This window comes from Coregonus clupeaformis, chromosome 7 (assembly GCF_020615455.1).
Source record: "Coregonus clupeaformis isolate EN_2021a chromosome 7, ASM2061545v1, whole genome shotgun sequence".
In the NCBI taxonomy this organism is placed as follows: domain Eukaryota; kingdom Metazoa; phylum Chordata; class Actinopteri; order Salmoniformes; family Salmonidae; genus Coregonus; species Coregonus clupeaformis.
The window spans coordinates 20,730,262-20,756,041 of NC_059198.1; the positions used below are offsets into that span (position 1 = coordinate 20,730,262).

General features: G+C 45.0%; 1 protein-coding gene across 1 annotated transcript in view; it reads right to left on the reverse strand.

The window, feature by feature from the left end:
• Positions 1-25,780, reverse strand: part of LOC121569845 (receptor-type tyrosine-protein phosphatase N2) — a 320,798-nt gene that overhangs the window by 205,084 nt on the left and 89,934 nt on the right. Inside the window, exons 5-8 of the mRNA XM_041881082.2 lie at positions 7,863-8,295; positions 6,684-6,947; positions 1,298-1,338; positions 130-659 (exon numbers count right to left, since the gene is read on the reverse strand). Of these exons, the coding sequence (XP_041737016.1) occupies positions 130-659; positions 1,298-1,338; positions 6,684-6,947; positions 7,863-8,295 (1,268 nt within the window). The remainder of the gene's footprint in view (positions 1-129; positions 660-1,297; positions 1,339-6,683; positions 6,948-7,862; positions 8,296-25,780) is intronic.

Consider the following 25,780-nt stretch of genomic DNA (forward strand, 5'->3'; position numbering starts at 1 on the left):
TGATATAAGGTGAATAGAGAAAAACAGGAAACACATAGTGTTGGAGATAACTGGTCATTGTGAAGTGAGAGTATAAATACATACAGTATATTGGTAAATAGCAGCAAATATAATCTTCACCATACTCACTCTGTGTCTGTAATGATGTAGCCAAAGTCGCTGTGGTGGTCTTTCACTTGCGGTGACTTTGAGTAAGCTTTGACTCCCATGTGTACCACCTCCTCCTGGAGTCGCATGTCCTCCTTCTGTGGTTCTGCTAGGAGATTCTTCTTATGTGGTTCTTCTGCCAGGAGGTCCGTCTCAGCCGCTGGAGGAGAAGGAGCTTCGGTACCGTGGATCCACCTCTCCACCTCAGAGTCTACCAGGGAGTCAGAACCCTGGACATCCACCGGTTGGTCTGAGGTTCCATCATCTGGCTGGTCTGGAGCTCCATCCTCTCCTCCCATAGTCATGCTCCTCTCCTCCCAGGGGTGTGGTACAGGCACCTGGCCCTGTGTGGTCCTGCTCCTTACGTTCTCAAGACCCACTGTTCTCTGGCCCTCAATGGAGGGGTTGCCTGCAGCACCACCAGCATCACCAACCTCCAGCTGGGCATCTGAAGCATCACTGAAGGGGTCCATGTTGAGGTACTCCAACAGCTTACTAACGAAGAATGGGTCCTGTGGTAGGATAATGCCGGTCCACCAATTACAGACCCATTGACTTGGATGGGAATTCCTGTTCTAGTGATTCTATTTCTATGATAGCAACACAGGAATTGGACACGGGAGCTCTAACTCTGTTATCTATTTTACTGCAAGGGTTCTGCTTTATAAGAAGAGAGAACCTCCTTTTACAACATTAAGTATTTAAAAAATTGAGTTTCCATTAAGTGTTAGTGTTTGTAGAAGTAATTCAATGAAAGTTTCTTTACTTTTCTTTGACATCATACTGTAACTTGATGTTTCTGCAAATTCTCTGCAAATTGCCAATCATTAATGAAAGGACTATATAAAACTAGATCTCTAATGGAAGACATTTGAAGGTAAATTACCAATCTCAACTGAAGGAATATCAGTCTATTCACCAGATGCAAATGTTCAAAAAGGGTTTTCTAAGAGCTTTGCAAGTGTAAAACTAGTTTTCATTCTTGTCTGTTTCATATTGAATATCTGCTTGCATAACTTTAAAATAACCCCTCTTTAAACTTTTTAGCAACAGTAGTATACTTCATTGAAGTAAGTGTTTCCTTGGACATTTAAGTTGCTACCTTGAAACCAGTGTATCTGTTGAAGAGAATAATGTGAATTAGGCCTACCTTGTCATCTGGCTCAGAGTCTGCATCCACCATCTGTTGCCCTGTAAACAATCAGAATGTGAGAGGGTAAAACATTGACAAGAGAAGATTACTATTGGCTAAAGGCTTTACTGCTAATAACCAAACAACCCAAAACATTTCCACACAGGTTTTGCTTTACTTTCACCCTGGTGATAAATGCAGGTGTACCTTTATGTCTGTCTGACTGTAATCTCTTGCGGACAGACTACTTAACATAAATTGTATCGTAACGTCTGTCGACAGACTGTTTGATGCGACATATACGAGCAACAAATGTTCTGGTGTGTTGGTTTTTCGCCACTGGTCATTTGGACAAATCACGATTTAGTAGGTGTACGCATCTTTGAATTGTGGAAGGGGAGGGGACATTTGGCCCATAGACTTGACTGAAGCTTGCAGAGAGAGGGGAGTGGAGGTACCAACCTGCTTCTGCTCCTCGTTCTAGTCTCTTTTCTCATACAGTGCCTTCAGAAAGTGTTCATACACCTTGACTTATTCCAGATTTTGTTGTGTTACAGCCTGAATTCAAAATTGATTAAACTGATTACATTGATTTTTTCATCCATCTACACACAATACCCCATAATGACAAAGTGAAATATCTCATTTACACAAGTATTCACACCCCTGAGTCAATACATGTTAGAATCACCTTTGGCAGCGAATACAGCTGTGAGTCTTTCTGGGTAAGTCTCTAAGAGCTTTGCACACCTGGATTGTACAATATTTACACATTATTATTTTAAAAATTCTTCATGCTCTGTCAAGTTGGTTGTTGAGCATTCATGACAGCCATTTTCAAGTCTTGCCATAGATTTTCAAGCCAATTTAAGTCAAAACTGTAACTAGGCCACTCAGGAAAATTCAATGTCGTCTTGGTAAGCAACTTCGGTGTATATTTGGCCTTGTGTTTTAGGTTATAGTCCTGCTGAAAGGTGAATTTGTCTCCCAATGTCTGTTGGAAAGAAGACTGAACCAGGTTTTCCTCAAGGATATTGCCAGTGCTTAGCTGGCACTCCCTAGTCCTTGCCTCCCTAGTCCTTGCCGATGACAAGCATACCCATAACATGATGCAGCCACCACCATGCTTGAAAATATAAAGAGTGGTACTCAGTGGTACTGTGTTGTGTTGGATTTGTATTCAGGACATAAAGTACATTTCTTTGCCACATTTTTTGCAGTTTTACTTTAGTGCCTTATTGCAAACAGGATGCATGTTTTGGAATACTTTTATTCTGTACAGGCTTCCTTCTTTTCATTCTGTCATTTAGGTTAGTATTGTGGAGTAACTATCACAGCCATTAAACTCTGTAACTGTTTTAAAATCCCCAATGGCCTCATGGTGAAATCCCTGAGCGGTTTCCTTCGTCTCTGGCAACTAAGTTAGGAAGGACGCCTGTATCTTTGTAGTGACTGGGTGTCCATCCAAAGTGTAATTAATAACTTCACCATGCTCAAAGGGATATTCAATGTCTGCTTTTTAAAACATTTTGTCACGCCCTGGCTCTGGGGACACTTGTATGTTGAGCCAGGGTGTGAGTTTCATTTGTTTTTCTAGTAGTTGTGTTTCTATGTTGGCCAGAGTGGTTCCCAATCAGAGGCAACGAGTGTCAGCTGTTGCTGGTTGTCTCTGATTGGGAACCATATTTAGACAAGCTGTTTTCCCACAGTGGTTGTGGGATCTTGTTCCAGTTGGTTTGTGTTAGACCGTAGGACTGCACGTATCGTTTGTTGTTTTGTTCGGGTAATCACAAATAAAAGAGTATGTTTGCTTTCAACGCTGCGCCTTGGTCCTCCTCTCTTCCCGACGATCGTGACAGAAGATCCCACCAGAACTGGACCAAGCAGCGGGTCCAGGAGCCATCGCCAGGGAAATCTCTGGCGGATATCCAGCGCCTCCTCGACTGGGTCAAGCCGGGTGAGCAAGAGAGGGGCTTGACGTGGAAGCAGAAGGGCGAAAGGCTGGCGAAAAGTATGGAGACCTGGTCCACGGGTAGGAGTGAAGCCCATAAATTTTTTAGGGGGGGGCTAACGCCGTGGACGACGGGGCAGCAGGAGACCGCGACAGAGCGGTCCAGCGGGTTGGCAGAGGAGGCCGCCAGGTTACGGGGGCCACTGGTCAAAGAGGGGAAGGAAGGTGTAGAGGCACGGCGAGAGGTACTGGGGTGTGTTACCAGTCCGGTCCGGCCCGTTCCAGATCCCTGCGTAGGGCCAGTGGTGTGTGTCCCCAGTACGGTCCGGTCTGTTCCTGCTCCCCGCACCAAGCCAATGGTGCGCGTCGCCAGCCCGGTCCGGCCCGTTCCTGCTCCCCGCACCAAGCCTATGGTGCGCGTCGCCAGCCCGGTCCGGCCTGTTCCTGCTCCCCGCACCAAGCCAATGGTGCGCGTCGCCAGCCCGGTCCGGACCGCTCCTGCTCCCCGCACCAAGCGAATGGTACGTGTCGCCAGCCCGGTCCGGCCCGTTCCTGCTCCCCGCACCAAGCCAATGGTGCGCGTCGCCAGCCCGGTCCGGCCCGCTCCTGCTCCCCGCACCAAGCCAATGGTGCGCGTCGCCAGCCCGGTCCGGCCCGTTCCTGCTCCCCGCACCAAGCCTATGGTGCGCGTCGCCAGCCCGGTCCGGTCTGTTCCTGCTCCCCGCACCAGGCCAATGGTGCGCGTCGCCAGCCCGGTCCGGCCCGCTCCTGCTCCCCGCACCAAGCCAATGGTGCGCGTCGCCAGCCCGGTCCGGCCCGTTCCTGCTCCCCGCACCAAGCCAATGGTGCGCGTCGCCAGCCCGGTCCGGCCCGCTCCTGCTCCCCATACCAAGCCAGTGGTGTGCGTCGTCAGTCCGGCACGGCCCGTGCCTGTTCCACCGGTGCCTGGTCCGGCACCGGTCAGCTGCTTCACGCCGGAGCTAGAACAATCCGCTCCACCAGTGTGCAGTCCAGCTCCGGCCAGCGGGGCCAGACCGGACCAGGGGTACTTTGGGGGGTTGGAGAGGGAGTGGGGATCAGGCCCGGAGCCGGATCCGCCGCCAAGGCGGAGTGCCCACCCGGTCCCTCCCCTGTGGTATTTAGTTGGCGCGGTCGGAGTCCGCGCCTTTAGGGAGGGGTACTGTCACGCCCTGGCTCTGGGGACACTTGTATGTTGAGCCAGGGTGTGAGTTTCATTTGTTTTTCTAGTAGTTGTGTTTCTATGTTGGCCAGAGTGGTTCCCAATCAGAGGCAACGAGTGTCAGCTGTTGCTGGTTGTCTCTGATTGGGAACCATATTTAGACAAGCTGTTTTCCCACAGTGGTTGTGGGATCTTGTTCCAGTTGGTTTGTGTTAGACCGTAGGACTGCACGTATCGTTTGTTGTTTTGTTCGGGTAATCACAAATAAAAGAGTATGTTTGCTTTCAACGCTGCGCCTTGGTCCTCCTCTCTTCCCGACGATCGTGACACATTTACCCATCTACCAATAGGTGCCCTTCTTTGCGAGGCATTGGAATACCTCCCTGGTCTTTGTGGTTGAATCTGTGTTTAAAATTCACTGCTCGACTGAGGGACCATACAGATAATTGTATGTGTGGGGTATAGAGATTAGGTAGTCATTCAAAAATCATGTTAAACACTATTATTGCACACAGAGTGAGTCCATGCAACTTATTAAGTGACTTGTTCAGCAAATTTGTACTACTGAACTTATTTAGGCGTTCCATAACAAAGTTGAATACTTATTGACTCAAGACATTTCAGCTTTTCATTTAGAATTAATTTGTAAAAATGTCTAAAAACATAATTCCACTTTGACATTATAGGGTATTGTGTGTAGGCCAGTGACACAACATCTAAATGTAATACATAAATTCAGGCTGTAACACAACAAAATGTGGAAAAAGTGAAGGGGTGTGAACCTAACTGAATAGCTGGCACAAGATTTTCATTCTGGGTTGCCTACAGTAGATTAGTCTTAAATATGTCCTGTGATATATATTGTACACTGCTCAAAAAAATTAAGGGAACACTTAAACAACACAATGTAACTCCAAGTCAATCACACTTCTGTGAAATCAAACTGTCCATTTAGAAAGCAACACTGATTGACAATACATTTCACATGCTGTTGTGCAAATGGAATAGACAACAGGTGGAAATTATAGGCAATTTGCAAGACACCCCCAATAAAGGACTGGTTTTGCAGGTGGTGACCACAGACCACTTCTCAGTTCCTATGCTTCCTGGCTGATGTTTTGGTCACTTTTGAATGCTGGCGGTTGTTTCACTCTAGTGGTAGCATGAGACGGAGTCTACAACCCACACAAGTGGCTCAGGTAGTGCAGCTCATCCAGGATAGCACATCAATGCGAGCTGTGGCAAGAAGGTTTGCTGTGTCTGTCAGCGTAGTGTCCAAAGCATGGAGGCGCTACCAGGAGACAGGCCAGTACATCAGGAGACGTGGAGGAGGCCGTAGGAGGGCAACAACCCAGCAGCAGGACTGCTACCTCCGCCTTTGTGCAAGGAGGAGCAGGAGGAGCACTGCCAGAGCCCTGCAAAATGACCTCCAGCAGGCCACAAATGTGCATGTGTCTGCTCAAACGGTCAGAAACTGACTCCATGAGGTTGGTATGAAGGCCCGACGTCCACAGGTGGGGGTTGTGCTTACAGCCCAACACCGTGCAGGACGTTTGGCATTTGCCAGAGAACACCAAGATTGGCAAATTCGCCACTGGCGCCCTGTGCTCTTCACAGATGAAAGCAGGTTCACACTGAGCACATGTGACAGACGTGACAGAGTCTGGAGACGCCGTGGAGAACGTTCTGCTGCCTGCAACATCCTCCAGCATGACCGGTTTGGCGGTGGGTCAGTCATGGTGTGGGGTAGCATTTCTTTGGGGGGCCGCACAGCCCTCCATGTGCTCGCCAGAGGTAGCCTGACTGCCATTAGGTACCAAGATGAGATCCTCAGACCCCTTGTGAGACCATATGCTGGTGCGGTTGGCCCTGGGTTCCTCCTAATGCAAGACAATGCTAGACCTCATGTGGCTGGAGTGTGTCAGCAGTTCCTGCAAGAGGAAGGCATTGATGCTATGGACTGGCCCGCCCGTTCCCCAGACCTGAATCCAATTGAGCACATCTGAGACATCATGTCTCGCTCCATCCACCAACGCCACGTTGCACCACAGACTGTCCAGGAGTTGGCGGATGCCAAAAGTATTTAATAAGATTATTTCATTCATTCAGATCTAGCATGTGTTATTTTAGTGTTCCCTTTATTTTTTTGAGCAGTGTATATAAGTGAAGTGTTGTATGTCTTGTGATGTATTTATTATACAGTATGTACTGTTGCCAAGCAAATTTCCCTATGGGACAGGAAAGTATTCATTAATTCATTCTTTCATTTATACCTTGAAGCATAGCATCTTGCTCTAACATGTCCTCTTGGTCCTCCTCATCCTGGTCTATGGAATGCAGGGGCTCTCTCTTCATCTGTCTGTCCCGTATGTGTCCCACGAGCCTGGGCTTGGCTCTCGTCACAGGCCCCTCCTCATCCACCACCTGCAGGGCACCAGAGATGATGTCTGCCAGCTGGTCCAGGTCTTTACCCATCAGACTGTCCATGTTCACTCTCTGCCTTCCCAGCTGGTTGACCACGTTCAGGATGAACCGCTCTGGGGGAGAGGGTAAAATGGAGGAACACAGAGGATGGTAAATTTGAGCTCCACCATAACTTTCCAGTAGCTTCCCACTTGGCACACACTGGTTGAATCAATGTTGTTTCAACGTAATTTGTCAACTTATTGTGACATGGAATCAACGTGGAAAATACATTGGATTTGAAAAAAGTAATCAGCCTGTACTGATTTCATCTCATTTTAACCAGCGTTGTAAACATTGAAATTAGGGTTAAACTTCTATTTAAATATAATGACTTAACCCAACTAACAGATTGTTACGTCAATCTAATTTTAACATAATCATCAGAACTATGTACAGTATATGTTGAAATGGCGTTGAAAATTCCCCATAGAAACATTTTTCTTTTTTAAATCCTATATTCAATATACAGTATATTGGGTGGTTTAAAGTATGGAGAATTTTATACTTGATTAGACATATTTTATTTGACATTGTTTCAATGTTGATAGTAAAATGACATGTTTCAATCAATGTCAATGTTTCAACCTAAATAAAAGGGTATATTGAAATAGAATATGAAGCCACAGTGCAACGATTCCTGCCTGAACAGGGACTCCTAATGGTATATGAGGGACAATGCACTTCAGTGAGAAGAAGTCTACCATCCAGATGATTACCTCTATATACGCTTCCATTCTTATTTGTGTAGACTACCTAAACAATATTGAAAAGCTGAATGTAACTCCTCTAAACTTTTCTTACACAAGCTGGCTACATTGACATCTGATTTTGAAGTTCACAGAACCACGGTTGCCTCTAAATGAATAAAATAGCATAGAAGAACTTTGAAAAAGTTAGTGTGGATCATCTACAAATTAATCTGAAGTTCACAGAGGCACACAGAACAGCGCAAACACAAATCATTGTGGAAAAAAAGAGGACCTTACCGTCCACCGTACTGAGCTGCTCCTTGGGCACCTGATGGTTGGACGCAGCCTTGAAGAGAAGCCTGTCTATGTTGGGCCTTGGCGGTTTGGAGCCACTGCCACCAAGTCGTGTCTGGGGTTCTACCTGACCACCAGGGCGTACAGGGCGTACATAACTGACATAGTGGAGCTTCCCCTTGGGTCCCACCACTTCCCCTGGTACTGGGCGGCTCTGGGTATGTGCTGCTCCAGCCAGGTAGCGCTCCAGCTGGGCAGCCAGCCCCGTGGCACTCCCCCTGGCACTCCCTGGCTCCTGGCTGGAGTAGGCTGTCTCCACTGGGGATCTCCAGCTCCCTACAGCACCCTGGGTGAAGACCTTACCCCCTTGAGGTGGACCTGCAGACTGCAGATTGTAGAACGTAGACTTCCCCTTCTTTGGCTGGAAGTCTTCATTCTGTAACACAACCATGTTTTTTTACTGTCTATATCATTTGTTTTGTATTTCAATCACCAGTGACAGTGAATTCACATTGCATTTAAAGGGCGACTGAACCAAAAAAGCAACTTCTTCTTTTGAAAACGCATCGATGTGACTCAGAAACATTTATTCTAGTGTCAAAATTGACTACAAAGTGTAAATAGGATAATTTTGGTCATAAACTCAGTCTCATCCAAAACTGAGATATGTGAGATAATTAGGAAAAAATTTTATTGTAAAAGGGTACCGTAACAGCTTTACTTGGATTGGGTTTATTTAAATCCTGCCCACATGCCCACAGCTGGCAGCACCAAAGTAATAATCAATTCGGAGCGCAGATGCATGCTACCTGACCATGGTCATCTTGGTTTCACTTTGGATATCCCTATGGGGCTAGTTAGGCAATATCAGTAAATTACACAATGTACATGGGAGAATATTTTTAAATGTCAATAGATAAAAATGTCAATGACTTAAAAATATAAAATCAACTATACATTTTAGAAATTCATATACAAATATTGAAAGCATTTAATTACAAAACTAAACGGTGCATAACATGAAAATATTGTCCCGTTTACATTGTGTTATTTATTCACGGTCCCTAACTAGCCGCACAGATAGGCTATCCAAAGTCAAACCACGGTCGCACACTGGCCGGCTGAAGCTAATTTGCGAAAGAAGTTGGCTAGCTTGCTAGCTTGTCTAGGCTACTTTTAGACACAATACCTGGTTAGACTGTTTCAAGTTATCTAGAAGGGTGAGTGACTGTAACTGTGTACTGTTTTGGCAGAGTGAAAGTACAAACGCTTCCCACGTTCGAACACACACACACAAGAGACACCCACATCAAAGCACGCCTCCAAGACCCAAATCTCGTTATCAGTCGCATTTCCTAATGAGGAGAATTGAAACCGAGGCTAAATCCGTAAATTCAGCCCACCTTTAACAACAGGGTCGTTCCACCTCAAAAAGCAACAAGAGGATTTCGACACCCACCGTCTGGGATTGTTCTGAAACATTGTTTTGTTGAAATATAATTTGATCTCTGAGAAAAATAATCTAATTGATTCTGGATTCTTGACATAGCTTACTCATAGCTTAATATCTCTACTGCTATGCATATCATTCTTAGTTGATATTGTGTAAATTCTCCCGGTTGTTAATCCCCCCCAAAAAACATAAATGTTAATTGTTTGACATTTTACTGCATTGTTAGGAGCTAGTAACATAAGTATTTCGCTACACCCGCTATACCACCTGCTAAACCAGCGGTTCCCAAACTAGGGGTTGCGACCCCATGTGGGGCCACCTGATATGAAAATAGGGGTCGTGGAGAATTTCCAAAATCCTGAAGATTTTATAATAAATAAATACAAAAATATATATATATTATAATATCGTCTTTGTATCTCAAAATCATTGTAATGTGGTTAACCTTAAAATTCCAAATGAAAATTATTAAAATCTAAAAGGTTAAATTCAATCAGAGAGTGCCCTTAGATCATATGAAAAGGCCGCAATTGACCTTTGCACTTAACTCATTCCCACGGTAAATGGCTAGGCCCACTAAGCTATGAAACCACACACTATTGCAGAGACTTTGATATTACCGGCCGCAATTGATATGGTGAAAACAATGTGTGGGGTGGCAGAGGCACAGAAACTCAATACCTTTGTCAGATAACACTGTTAAATGAAGAATTTATGCTATTGCTAGTAATCAAGAGGAAATTCTGACTTAATGACTCAAAAACTCCCCAGTTTATGCTCTCCAAATGGACCTTAGCTGTGAGGGTCGAGATGCGCATGCATTGACTTTTGTTCACTATACATGTCGGGGGATGCTATTCACAAGGACATATTGTTCTGTCTCACGATTCTCGTGCATGAAACGGCACAAGGGATGTTCAGTGTGCTGTGTGGCTATATTGATGAAAAACAGATTCCATGGGATCGAATGGTGGGCTTTTACACAGATGGGTCTCCATCTATGGCGGGACGGCGGGCAGGCCTCTGCACACTAGTTATGAATGTGTGTCCCTCTGTCATATGGATGCATTGTATGATACACCGAGAGAAATTGGCGGCAAAAGAGCTGAGCACAGAACTCAGAGATACACTGAGTTTATAAAACATTAAGAACTATTTCCATGACTGACTAGGTGAATCCAGGTGAAAGCTATGATCCCTTATTGATGTCACTTCTTAACTCAGAGTAGATGAAGGGGAGGAGACAGGTTAAATAAGGATTTTTAAGCCTTGAGACATGTATTGTGTATGTGTGCCATTCAGATAGTAAATGGGCAAAAAAAACAAAATATTAGGAAGGTGTTCCTAATGTTAGGTATACTCAGTGTATACTGTAGCAGGTAACTTCGATTGTAAACTACATCAAACCACATCCACTGCGTGCACGCCTGTTCACAAAACTATGTGCAGATATGGGATCAGAGTATGACAATATTATATTTCACACCTTGGTGGTTATCGATGGGGTGTGTTGGAAAGATTTTTCACATTGAGAGAGGAACTGTTGTCATTCACAATGGATGTAAATAAAAACAGACTTGGTTGACTTTCCGTGTAATGAAAATAAAATGTGTCTCCTTGCCTATGTAACAGACATATTTGGGAAACTGAACGTACTGAACGCAAGAGTGCATGGGAAATACAAAAACATTCTACAGATGAGTGACCGACTCACAGAGTCTTTCAAAAGTGAACCCATAGCCCCTTCCCTCGGCTGTGCATGTCTCTAACATGTCCCACATGAATGATGACTGCTCACTTCCAATGCTTGGAAGAGCACTTTAGGACCTACTTTCCAATCTGTTTGACTGTGATCCTGGCTCAGTTGACATGCCGGTAAGTGAAATCGAACAGCTGATCGAGCTGTCATGTGACTGAATGCATTCACGGGTCACTACAGAGGAGTTTTGGTTCCTGACTCAAAGGGAATATCTTGGCGTCTCCCTGTGAGCATTAATGCCACGTTCAAAACAACTGGAACTGGAAACTCGGAAATCTCAGACTTCAGTGCGTTCATGACAACTGGGAACTCTGAAAAAAACTAGCTCAGACTGGGAAATATCGTTTTGAACGGTCATACAACTCGGAATTCCAACTCTGGAACTCTGGCCTCTTTCTAGAGTTCCAACGTTCCGACCTGAAGATCACTGACATCATGATTTGACCTCGTTCTTGAAAGCACTATAAAACCCATGGTACCCTTCGCCAGCTCATATCTGTGTGAAGCTGGATTCAGTGCTCTCGTCTGCATTAAAACCAAATATCGATCCAGGTTGGATGTGACAGCAGAGATCAGGTGCGCACTGTCGACCACGCCCCCTGACTTTGAGAAGCTCCGACGCGACATGCATCAAGCACACCGGTCTCATTAGTGGTGGTGAGATAAGATACATTATGTCAGACTAATTTGCAATTGACTGTCATAGGAGGTGAGGAGGAGGATTATTGTGCAAAGTTGTCATCAAGGCAAAGGGTGGCTATTTGAAGAATCTCAAATCTCAAATATATTTTTATTTGTTTAACACTTTTTTGGTTACTACATGATTCCATATGTGTTGTTTCATAGTTTTGATATCTTTACTATTATTCTACAATGTAGACATAAAGAAAAACCCTTGAATGAGTAGGTGTGTCCAAACTTTTGACTGGTACTGTCAAAAGTGCCGATTTTGCAGGTTTTCCTACTTACAAAGCATGTAGAGGTCTGTAATTTTTATCATAGGTACACTTCAACTGTGAGAGACGGAATCTAAAACAAAAATCCAGAAAATCACATTGTATGATTTTTAAGTAATTAATTTGCATTTTATTGCATGACATAAGTATTTGATACATCAGAAAAGCAGAACTTAATATTTGGTACAGAAACCTTTGTTTACAATTACAGAGATCATACGTTTCCTGTAGGTCTTGACCAGGTTTGCACACACTGCAGCAGGGATTTTGGCCCACTCCTCCACACAGACCTTCTCCAGATCCTTCAGGTTTCGGGGCTGTCGCTGGGCAATACGGACTTTCAGCTCCCTCCAAAGATTTTCTATTGGGTTCAGGTCTGGAGACTGGCTAGGCCACTCCAGGACCTTGAGATGCTTCTTACGGAGCCACTCCTTAGTTGCCCTGGCTGTGTGTTTCGGGTCGTTGTCATGCTGGAAGACCCAGCCACGACCCATCTTCAATGCTCTTACTGAGGGAAGGAGGTTGTTGGCCAAGATCTTGCGATACATGGCCCCATCCATCCTCCCCCTCAATACGGTGCAGTCGTCCTGTCCCCTTTGCAGAAAAGCATCCCCAAAGAATGATGTTTCCACCTCCATGCTTCACGGTTGGGATGGTGTTCTTGGGGTTGTACTCATCCTTCTTCTTCCTCCAAACACAGCGAGTGGAGTTTAGACCAAAAAGCTCTATTTTTGTCTCATCAGACCACATGACCTTCTCCCATTCCTCCTCTGGATCATCCAGATGGTCATTGGCAAACTTCAGACGGGTCTGGACATGCGCTGGCTTTTGCAGGGGGACCTTGCGTGTGCTGCAGGATTTTAATCCATGACGGCGTAGTGTGTTACTAATGGTTTTCTTTGAGACTGTGGTCCCAGCTCTCTTCAGGTCATGGACCAGGTCCTGCCGTGTAGTTATGGGCTGATCCCTCACCTTCCTCATGATCATTGATGCCCCACGAGGTGAGATCTTGCATGGAGCCCCTGACCGAGGGTGATTGACCGTCATCTTGAACTTCTTCCATTTTCTAATAATTGCGGCAACAGTTGTTGCCTTCTCACCAAGCTGCTTTCCTATTGTCCTGTAGCCCATCCCAGCCATGTGCAGGTCTACAATTTTATCCCTGATGTCCTTACACAGCTCTCTGATCTTGGCCATTGTGGAGAGGTTGGAGTCTGTTTGATTGAGTGTGTGGACAGGTGTCTTTTATACAGGTAACGAGTTCAAACAGGTGCAGTTATTACAGGTAATGAGTGGAGAACAGGAGGGCTTCTTAAATAAAAATTAACAGGTCTGTGAGAGCCGGAATTCTTACTGGTTGGTAGGTGATCAAATACTTATGTCATGCAATAAAATGCAAATTAATTACTTAAAAATCATACAATGTGATTTTCTGGATTTTTGACCCGCCAAACCACGCTTCTTAACACCTGCCGCTTAACCCGGAAGCCTGCCGCACCAATGTGTCAGAGGAAACACATTCAACTGACGACCGAGGTCAACCTGCAGGTGCCCGGCCCGTCACAAGGAGTCGTTAGAGCGCGATGAGCCAAGTAAAGTCCCCCGGCCAAACCCTCCCCTAACCCGGACGACGCTGTGCCAATTGTGTGCCGCCCTATGGGACTCCCGATCACGGCTGGTTGTGATACAGCCCGAGATCGAACCTGGGTCTGTAGTGATGCCTCTAGCACTGCGATGCAGGGAGGAGGATTATTTAAAATACTGTTGCAACAGCAGAACACACACAGACACACACACACACCATAACAGTGCATACTGACCTGGACTATTTGCATGAAGTAGAACTGTATGAGTGACCGATCAAGGAAATCCCCAGAGAAATATCCATCCTCTTTAAGCACCTAGAATAACTTAATCCAAAACTGCACGTTCTCCTTGCAAAGTATACCCCAGAAGCTTTTGATTCTTTGATTGTGATTGCTTGATCTATAGAAAACAGTCCCATGAAAGGCAAATTCATCAGTGACATTCCTCCGTAAAAACGTTTCCATTTGATCCACAGCAACATTTTCTGTTCCATAGTCAAATCGGATTCTTCTTGAACACCCACGTCGACTTTTCACAGCTTTAATGAAATATGAAGCGATTACCTTGGGGTTACTATTGGTAGAATAAATCTTCAGACAAATTATGATGGCCACCACTGCCCGAACCACTATGAAGACCGCTCTAGCAAGTGTAGCTGACATACAACATACAGTGGGGAAAAAAAGTATTTAGTCAGCCACCAATTGTGCAAGTTCTCCCACTTAAAAAGATGAGAGAGGCCTGTAATATTCATCATAGGTACACGTCAACTATGACAGAAAAAATGAGAAAAATAAATCCAGAAAATCACATTGTAGGATTTTTAATGAATTTATTTGCAAATTATGGTGGAAAATAAGTATTTGGTCAATAACAAAAGTTTCTCAATACTTTGTTATATACCCTTTGTTGGCAATGACACAGGTCAAACGTTTTCTGTAAGTCTTCACAAGGTTTTCACACACTGTTGCTGGTATTTTGGCCCATTCTTTCATGCAGATCTCCTCTAGAGCAGTGATGTTTTGGGGCTGTCGCTGGGCAACACGGACTTTCAACTCCCTCCAAAGATTTTCTATGGGGTTGAGATCTGGAGACTGGCTAGGCCACTCCAGGACCTTGAAATGCTTCTTACGAAGCCACTCCTTCGTTGCCCAGGCGGTGTATTTGGGATCATTGTCATGCTGAAAGACCCAGCCACATTTCATCTTCAATGCCCTTGTTGATGGAAGGAGGTTTTCACTCAAAATCTCACAAAACATGGCCCCATTCATTCTTTCCTTTACACGGATCAGTCGTCCTGGTCCCTTTGCAGAAAAACAGCCCCAAAGCATGATGTTTCCACCCCAAATGCTTCACAGTAGGTATGGTGTTCTTTGGATGGAACTCAGCATTCTTTGTCCTCCAAACACGACGAGTTGAGTTTTTAAACCAAAAAGTTATATTTTGGTTTCATCTGACCATATGACATTCTCCCAATCCTCTTCTGGATCATCCAAATGCACTCTAGCAAACTTCAGACGGGCCTGGACATGTACTGGCTTAAGCAGGGGGACACGTCTGCCACTGCAGGATTTGAGTCCCTGGCGGCGTAGTGTGTTACTGATGGTAGGCTTTGTTACTTTGGTCCCAGCTCTCTGCCGGTCATTCACTAGGTCCCCCCGTGTGGTTCTGGGATTTTTGCTCACCGTTCTTGTGATCATTTTGACCCCACGGGGTGAGATCTTGCGTGGAGCCCCAGATCGAGGGAGATTATCAGTGGTCTTGTATGTCTTCCATTTCCTAATAATTGCTCCCACAGTTGATTTCTTCAAACCAAGCTGCTTACCTATTGCAGATTCAGTCTTCCCAGCCTGGTGCAGGTCTACAATTCTGTTTCTGGTGTCCTTTGACAGCTCTTTGGTCTTGGCCATAGTGGAGTTTGGAGTGTGACTGTTTGAGGTTGTGCAGGTGTCTTTTATACTGATAACAAGTTCAAACAGGTGCCATTAATACAGGTAACGAGTGGAGGACAGAGGAGCCTCTTAAAGAAGAAGTTACAGGTCTGTGAGAGCCAGAAATCTTGCTTGTTTGTAGGTGACCAAATACTTATTTTCCACCATAATTTGCAAATAAATTCATAAAAAATCCTACAATGTGATTTTCTGGAATTTTTTTCCTCATTTTGTCTGTCATAGTTGACGTGTACCTATGATGAAAATTACAGGCCTCTCTCATCTTTTTAAGTGGGAGAACTTGCACAATTGGTGGCTGACTAAATACTTTTTTTCCCCACTGTATGTACAGTATGCAGTGAAAAAGCCCACCATCAAGAAGGTGGTCGACTTAAAATATGCAGCTCAAAATCCCTCAATGCAGTTTCTGAAGCTGTTTGTCAGATCACTGGACAGTGAGAGGCTGACTATTTTTGCGTTTTGTCACTGGCTCAGGTGTGGTGTGTGTCAACAACATCTGAGTTGAATTCATGGTCCTGAAAGGACTTAAACCCTGTTGCAGGTGCCAAGTACCTACATAAACTACACAGAGTTCTACCATGAGTTCTGCAATGTCTTTGATGTGCAAGCCCTACACGTGGGCTATTTCCTTTTTGGTGTGGCTTAATGTTCTACAATAGCACATTTTACATTTCGGTAACTTAGCTGACTGGCACTGTTATTCTTCCTATATGCACAATAACCAAATGTTAAGTTACATTGATGGAGGCTAAACCAGGCAAAACGGTTAAAATCCTGGTTTCGAACACTGTCAACGTTGAAAGAGTGTATGTCTGAATAATATGCCAGTATAGTTAGGAGGTACTGCCTTTTTTTGTTAAATTAAAAACAACCTCTATGTGCAGTGGACATTCTTCTTCATACAAGGATGGAAATACATGTTTTTTTCTGACACTTTTGTAAAGTTGTGTTTTTGCTAGTGTCTGTTGTCATTGCACAGCCTGCACACTGCCACTTTCCATGGACTCTATAACACCAGCGGCTATTTACTTTGTGTGTTTGGGATCAGTTTGAATGTGATATCTTACTATATCTTATTAGTACAGTAAACAGGAACGGGTTATTCCTTTTTGGTAATTTATTCCATCAGTGCACTGGGCGTGACCTGCAGATGGCATTATTGAGTCATGCCTTCAGGTCATATAGATAATGACATTCCAACATACCATAGTACTCTATTACATTTAAGTAGGGACCGGCACAGTGTCCAGTAGGACAGTGTCACAAGGCTACATAGTCATAGGCCTACACTTCACCACTGCTGGAGGGAATACATAGCCATCCTTGATTGTGAGCTAGAATTAAATGTTGAATTAAATTTGTGCGACACAAGAGGTAAACAATGGTTTTCCATCAATAGAATCAATGTAGGGAGGTAACGTGATATGAAAAGGGAATCGCTTAGACCACACTTACCAGTATAACTAGTTATCTCACGCATTCTGGCAGAGAAGTAGCATATGTGAGCGCTTTAACATTAGCCTAAACGTCCAGTTAAAGTATCCATCACCAATGAATAAATGAACTTTGGAGATAATAGGCTAGTTTATGCTGATCGGGAACAACATTAGCCTACCATAATCGCCATAACTTCTGACCACAACCACACGACTGCTGACCAGAACTACTGACCACAACCCCACAACTTCTGACCACAACCACATAACTACTGACCATAATTACTGACCACAACCACACAACTGCTGACCACAACCACATAACTACTGACCACAACTGCATAACTACTGACCACAACCACACAACTACTGACCACAACTACTGACCACAAGCACACAACTACTGACCACAAGCACACAACTACTGACCACAATTACTTAAGTACTGACCACAACTACTGACCACAACCACACCACTACTGACCACAACCATACAACTACTGACTTCATAACTACTGACCACATAACTACTGACCACAACAACACAACTACTGACCACAACCACACCACTACTGACCACAACCATACAACTACTGACCTCATAACTACTGACCACATAACTACTGACCACAACAACACAACTACTGACCACAACTACTGACCAAAACTCCTGACCACAACTACTGACCACAACTACTGACCACAACCACATAACTATTGACCACACAACTACAGACCACAACTATTGACCACAACCACACAACTACTGACCACAACTACTGGGCGGCAGGTAGCTTAGTGGTTAAGAGTCTTGTGCCAGTAACCGAAAAGTCGCTGGTTCTAATCCCCGGGCCGACTAGGTGAAAAATCTGTCGATGTGCCCTTGAGCAAGGCACTTAACCCTAATTGCTCCTGTAAGTCGCTCTAGATAAGAACGTCTGCTAAATGACTACAAAAAAAAAGTGGTGCAGTGGTCTAAGGCACTGCATCGCAGTGCTAGCTGCGCCACTACAGATCCTGGTTCGAATCCAGGCTCTGTCGTAGCCGGCCGCGACCGGGAGACCCGTGGGGTCTTTGGCCCAGCGTAGGGGAGGGAATGGCTGGCAGGGATGTAGCTCAGTTGGTAGAGCATGGTGTTTGCAACGCCAGGGTTGTGGGTTCGATTCCCACGGGGGACCAGTGTTTTTTAAATTTTTATAATAATAATTTGTATGCACTCACTAACTGTAAGTCGCTCTGGATAAGAGTGTCTGCTAAATGACTAAAATGTAAAAATGTACTGACCACATAACTATTGACCACACAACTACAGACCACAACTACTGACACCAACAATGCAACTACTCACCACAACCAAAAAACTACTGACCACAATGACTCACCGTACTGACCACAACTTCTGATGAAAACTACTGACCTCAATTACTGACCACAACCACACAACTACTGACCACAACTACTGACCACACAACTACTAAACCACACAACTACTGACCAAAACTACTGACCTCAATTATTGACCACAACCACACATATATTGACCACACAACTACTGACCACAACTACTGACTATAAAACTACTGACCACTACTAACCACAACTGCTGATCACAACCACAAAACTACTGACCACAAATACTGACCACAACTACTGAACCACACACCTACTTACCAAAACTACTGACCACTATTGACCACAACTACTGACCACTACTGACTAGGGATGGGGATTTGAAATGATTTCACAATTTAAATAATACATTTAAAGTGAAACTTTTTAACTTCTTCCACTACCACAAAAATAATTTTAAAGAGCTTTAGCAAGCCTCACAACTTTACTTGTAAAGTTACCATCTAGTTTTCTTAGCAAATGTATTGAAAATGAAATACAGACATATCTAATTTACATCAATAAATGTTAGCATCACCTTTGGCAGCAATTACAGCTGTGAGTCTTTCTGGTCTCTAAGAGCTTTGCACACCTGGATTGTACAATATTTGCCCATTATTCTTTTAAAAAGTCTTCAAGCTCTGTCAAGTTGGTTGTTGATCATTGCTAGAAAGTCATTGTCTTGCCATTGATTTTCAAGCCGATTTAAGTCTGAACTGTAACATTCACTGTCTTCATGGTAAGCAACTCCAGTGTAGATTTGTGTCCAGTGTAGCCCTGTGTTTTAGGATATTGTCCTGCTGAAAGGTGAATTTGTCTCCCAGGGTCTGTTGGAAAGAAGACTGAACCAGGTTTTCCTCTAGGATTTTGCCTGTGCTTAGCTGTATTCCATTTATTTTTATCCAAAAACACTCCCAAGTCCTTGCCGATGACAAGCATACCCATAACATGATGCAGCCATCACCATGCTTGAAAGTATGTAGAGTGGTACTCAGTGATGTGTTGTGTTGGATTTGCCCCAAACATTACACTTTGTATCACTGGCCTACCGGACACCCCCACAGCCCTCTTGGGCTTCAGGAAAGTGACCGTAAAAGTAAAAAAAAACAAAAAAAACATTGAAAGTATGAGGGGATATTAGTGAAAAATGCCGTGGTCAAGGCTACAACAGCGCCAGTGCAATGAATGGCGCTTACTCAGGTGTTCAAAAGTGCATATCAGACCGAGAGCCTAATGCTTCTTAGGTAGTTCTTTATGAGTTTTAGTTTAGAAAACGATCTCTCCACAGAAGCGACAGTTACAGGGATGGTAAAAACAGCTTGATTGCCATAGCAACATCAGGGAAACTGGGCAGAAGGGAGCTGTGCTTCAAATACAGCAGTTCTGTAAGATCTTTAATTGAGCCTCTCATTCTCCTTAATTGCTGGCCTCAACACGTTACAGAAAGAGATAAACTGTATAGGATGCTCTGGGGACAGGTCGTCTGGATACTGGACAGCCAATAAATTGGCATATGCAAACAAATCAAATCAAACTTTATTTGTCACATAAGCCGAATACAACAGGTATTCCGTGAAATGCTTACTTACAGTGGGGAAAAAAAGTATTTAGTCAGCCACCAATTGTGCAAGTTCTCCCACTTAAAAAGATGAGAGAGGCCTGTAATTTTCATCATAGGTACACGTCAACTATGACAGACAAAAATAGAATTTTTTTTTCCAGAAAATCACATTGTAGGATTTTAAATTTTTTTACATTTTTTTTTTTTTTTTTACATTTTAGTCATTTAGCAGACGCTCTTATCCAGAGCGACTTACAGGAGCAATTCGGGTTAAGTGCCTTGCTCAAGGGCACATTTACGTCATTTAGCAGACGCTCTTATCCAGAGCGACTTACAAATTGGTGCATTCACCCTATAGCCAGTGGGATAACCACTTTACAATTTTTTTTATTTTTTTTTGGGGGGGTAGAAGGATTACTTTATCCTATCCCAGGTATTCCTTAAAGAGGTGGGGTTTCAAATGTCTCCGGAAGGTGGTGAGTGACTCCGCTGTCCTGGCGTCGTGAGGGAGCTTGTTCCACCATTGGGGTGCCAGAGCAGCGAACAGTTTTGACTGGGCTGAGCGGGAACTATGCTTCCGCAGAGGAAGGGAGCCAGCAGGCCAGAGGTGGATGAACGCAATGCCCTCGTTTGGGTGTAGGGACTGATCAGAGCCTGAAGGTACGGAGGTGCCGTTCCCCTCACTGCTCCATAGGCAAGCACCATGGTCTTGTAACGGATGCGAGCTTCAACTGGAAGCCAGTGGAGTGTGCGGAGGAGGGGGTGACGTGAGAGAACTTGGGAAGGTTGAACACCAGACGGGCTGCGGCATTCTGGATGAGTTGTAGGGGTTTAATGGCACAGGCAGGGAGCCCAGCCAACAGCGAGTTGCAGTAATCCAGACGGGAGATGACAAGTGCCTGGATTAGGACCTGTGCCGCTTCCTGTGTAAGGCAGGGTCATACTCTCCGAATGTTGTAGAGCATGAACCTGCAGGATCGGGTCACCGCCTTGATGTTAGCGGAGAACGACAGGGTGTTGTCCAGGGTCACGCCAAGGCTCTTCGCACTCTGGGAGGAGGACACAACGGAGTTGTCAACCGTGATGGCGAGATCATGGAACGGGCAGTCCTTCCCCGGGAGGAAGAGCAGCTCCGTCTTGCCAGGGTTCAGCTTGAGGTGGTGATCCGTCATCCATACTGATATGTCTGCCAGACATGCAGAGATGTGATTCGCCACCTGGTTATCAGAAGGGGGAAAGGAGAAGATTAGTTGTGTATCGTCAGCGTAGCAATGATAGGAGAGGCCATGTGAGGATATGACAGAGCCAAGTGACTTGGTGTATAGGGAGAAAAGGAGAGGGCCTAGAACTGAGCCCTGAATTTATTTGCAAATGATGGTGGAAAATAAGTATTTGGTCAATAACAAAAGTTTCTCAATACTTTGTTATATACCCTTTGTTGGCAATGACACAGGTCAAACGTTTTCTGTAAGTCTTCACAAGGTTTTCACACACTGTTGCTGGTATTTTGGTCCATTCCTCCATGCAGATCTCCTCTAGAGAAGTGATGTTTTGGGGCTGTCGCTGGGCAACACGGACTTTCAACTCCCTCCAAAGATTTTCTATGGGGTTGAGATCTGTAGACTGGCTAGGCCACTCCAGGACCTTGAAATGCTTCTTACGAAGCCACTCCTTCGTTGCCCGGGCGATGTGTTTGGGATCATTGTCATGCTGAAAGACCCAGCCACGTTTCATCTTCAATGCCCTTGCTGATGGAAGGAGGTTTTCACTCAAAATCTCACGATACATGCACCATTCATTCTTTCTTTTACACGGATCAGTCGTCCCTTTGCTGAAAAACTGCCCCAAAGCATGATGTTTCCACCCCCATGCTTCACAGTAGGTATGGTGTTCTTTGGATGCAACTCAGCATTCTTTGTCCTCCAAACACGACGAGTTGAGTTTTTACCAAAAAGTTATATTTTGGTTTCATCTGACCATATGACATTCTCCCAATCCTCTTCTGGATCATCCGTTCTTGTGATCATTTTGACCCCACGGGGTGAGATCTTGCGTGGAGCCCCAGATCGAGGGAGATTATCAGTGGTCTTGTATGTCTTCCATTTCCTAATAATTGCTCCCACAGTTGATTTCTTCAAACCAAGCTGCTTACCTATTGCAGATTCAGTCTTCCCAGCCTGGTGCAGGTCTACAATTTTGTTTCTGGTGTCCTTTGACAGCTCTTTGGTCTTGGCCATAGTGGAGTTTGGAGTGTGACTGTTTGAGGTTGTGGACAGGTGTCTTTTATACTGATAACAAGTTCAAACAGGTGCCATTAATACAGGTAACGAGTGGAGGACAGAGGAGCCTCTTAAAGAAGAAGTTACAGGTCTGTGAGAGCCAGAAATCTTGCTTGTTTGCAGGTGACCAAATACTTATTTTCCATCATAATTTGCAAATAAATTCCTACAATGTGATTTTCTGGAAAAGAAATCTCAATTTGTCTGTCATAGTTGACGTGTACCTATGATGAAAATTACAGGCCTCTCTCATCTTTTTAAGTGGGAGAACTTGCACAATTGGTGGCTGACTAAATACTTATTTCCCCCACTGTAGGTCCTGGATGGCAGGAAGCTTGGCCCCAGTGATGTACTGGCCCATATGCACTACACTCTGTAGTGCCTTACGGTCAGATGCCGAGCAGTTGCCATACCAGGCGGTGATGCAACCGGTCTGGATGCTCTCGATGGTGCAGCTGTATAACTTTTTGAGGATCTGGGGACCCATGCCAAATCTTTTCAGTCTCCTGAGGGGGAAAAGGTGTTGTCGTGCCCTCTTCACGACTGTCTTGGTGTGTTTGGATCATGATAGTGCGTTGGTGATGTGGACACCAAGGAACTTGAAACTCTCGACCCGCTCCACTACAGCCCTGTTGATGTTAATTGGGGCCTGTTCGGCCCGCATTTTCCTGTAGTCCACGATCAGCTCCTTTTGTCTTGCTCACATTGAGGGAGAGATTGTTGTCCTGGCACCACACTGCCAGGTCTCTGACCTCCTCCCCTTAGGCTGTCTTATCGTTGTCTGTGATCAGGCCTACCACTGTTTTGTTGTCAGCAAACTTAATGATGGTGTTGGAGTCGTGTTTGGCCATGCAGTCGTAGGTGAACAGGAAGTACAGGAGGGGATTAAGCACGCACTCCTGAGGGGCCCCAGTGTTGAGGATCAGCGTGGCAGATGTGTTGTTGCCTACCCTTACAACCTTGGGGTGGCCCATCAGGAAGTCCAGGATCCAGTTGCAGAGGGAGGTGTTTAGTCCCAGGGTCCTTAACTTAGTGATGAGCTTTGTGGGCACAATGGTGTTGAATGCTGAGTTGTAGTCAATTAACAGCATTCTCACATAGGTGATCCCTTTTGTCCAGGTGGGAAAGATCAGTGTGGAGTGCGATTGAGATTGCGTCATCTGTGGATCTGTTGGGGCGGTATGCGAATTGGAGTGGGTCTAGGGTATCCGGGATGATGCTGTTGATGTGAGCCATGACCAGCCTTTCAAAGCACTTCATGGCTACTGACGTGAGTGCTACACGGCGGTAATCATTTAGGCAGGTTACCTTCGCTTCCTTGGGCACAGGGACTATGGTGGTCTGCTTGAAACATGTAGGTATTACAGACTCGGTCAGGGAGATGTTGAAAATGTCAGTGAAGACACTTGCCAGTTGGTCCGCGCATGCTTGGAGTACACATCCTGGTAATCCATCTGGCCCCGCGGCTTTGTGAATGTTGACCTGTTTAAAGGTCTTGTTCACATCGGCTACCGAGAGCGTTATCACACAGTCGTCCGGAACAGCTGGTGCTCTCATGCATGCTTCAGTGTTGCTTGCCTCGAAGCTCGCGTCACTGGGCAGCTCGCAGCTGGGTTTCCCTTTGTAGTCTGTAATAGTTTTCAAGCCCTGCCACATCCGACGAGTGTCAGAGCCGGTGTAGTAGGATTTAATCTTAATCCTGTATTGACGTTTTGCCTGTTTGATGGTTCGTCTGAGGGTGTAGCGGGATTTCTCATAAGCGTCTGGATTAGTGTCCTGCTCCTTGAAAGCGGCAGCTCTAGCCTTTAGTTCAATGCGAATGTTGCCTGTAATCCATGGCTTGTGGTTGGGATATGTACATACGGTCACTGTGGCGACGACGACGTGCACTTATTGATGAAGCCGATGACTGAGGTGGTATACTCCTCAATGCCATTGGATAAATCCCGGAACATATTTCAGTCTGTGCTAGCAAAACAGTGCATCCGTGTCATCTGACCACTTCCGTATTGAGCGAGTCACTGGTACTTCCTGCTTTAGTTTTTGCTTGTAAGCAGGAATCAGGAGGATATAATTATGGTCAGATTTGCCAATTGGAGGGCGAGGGAGAGCTTTGTATGTGTCTCTGTGTGTGGAGTAAAGTTGGTCTAGAGTTGTTTTTCCTCTTGTTGCACATGTGACTTGCTGGTAGAAATGAGGTAAAACGGATTTAAGTTTGCCTGCATTAAAGTCCCCGGCCACTAGGAGCAACTTTAATGCAGGCAAACTTAAATCCGCTTCTGGATGAGCATTTTCTTGTTTGCTTATGGCCTTATTCAGCTTGTTGAGTGTGGTCTTAGTGCCAGCATCAGTTTCTGGTGGTAAATAGATGGCTACGAATAATATAGATGAGAAGTGAAATAATCTGTCTGTAAACAATTGTTTGAAAAATTACTTGTGTCATGCACAAAGTAGATGTCCTAACCGACTTGCCAAAACTATAGTTGTTAACAAGAAATTTGTGGAGTGGTTGAAAAATGAGTTTTAATAACTCCAACCTAAGTGTATGTAAACTTCCGACTTCAACTGTAGGTATTCCTCTTGTCCAGATGGGATAGGGCAGTGTGCAGAGTGATGGCGATTGCATCGTCTGTGGATCGATTGGGGCGGTAAGCAAATTGAAGTGGGTCTAGGGTGGCAGGTAAGGTAAAGGTGATACGATCCTTGACTAGTCTCTCAAAGCACTTCATGATGACAGAGGTGAATGCTACGGGGCGATAGTCATTTAGTTCAGTTACCTTTGCTTTCTTAGGTACAGGAACAATGGTGGCCATCTTGAAGCATGTGGGGACAGCAGACTGGGATAGGGAGAGATTGAATATGTCCGTAAACACACCAGCCAGCTGGTCTGCGCATGCTCTGAGGACGTGGCTAGGGATGCCGTCTGAGCCGGCAGCCTTGCGAGGGTTAACACATTTAAATGTTTTTCTCACGTCGGCCACAGAGAAGGAGAGCCCACAGTCCTTGGTAGCGGGCCGCGTCGATGGCACTGTGTTATCCTCAAAGCGGGTGAAGAAGGTGTTTAGCTTGTCCGGAAGCAAGACATTGGTCTCGGCGACGTGGCTGGTTTTCCTTTTGTAGTCCGTGATTGTCTGTAGACCCTGTCACATACGTCTTGTGTCTGAGCCGTTGAATTGCTACTTCACTTTGTCTCTATACTGACGTTTTGCTTGTTTGATTGCCTTGCAGAGTGAATATCTAGACTGATAGTATTCTGCCATATTCCTAGTCACCTTGCCATGGTTAAATGCAGTGGTTTGCGCTTTCAGTTTCGTGCGAATGCTGCCATCTATCCACGGTTTCTGGTTAGGGTAGGTTTTAATAGTCACAGTGGGTACGACATCTCCTATACAGTCGTGGTCAAAAGTTTTGAGAATGACACAAATACTAATTTTCACAAAGTCTGCTGCCTCAGTTTTGATGATGGCAATTTGCATATATTCCAGAATGTCATGAAGAGTGATCAGATGAATTGCAATTAATTGCAAAGTCCCTCTTTGCCATGAAAAT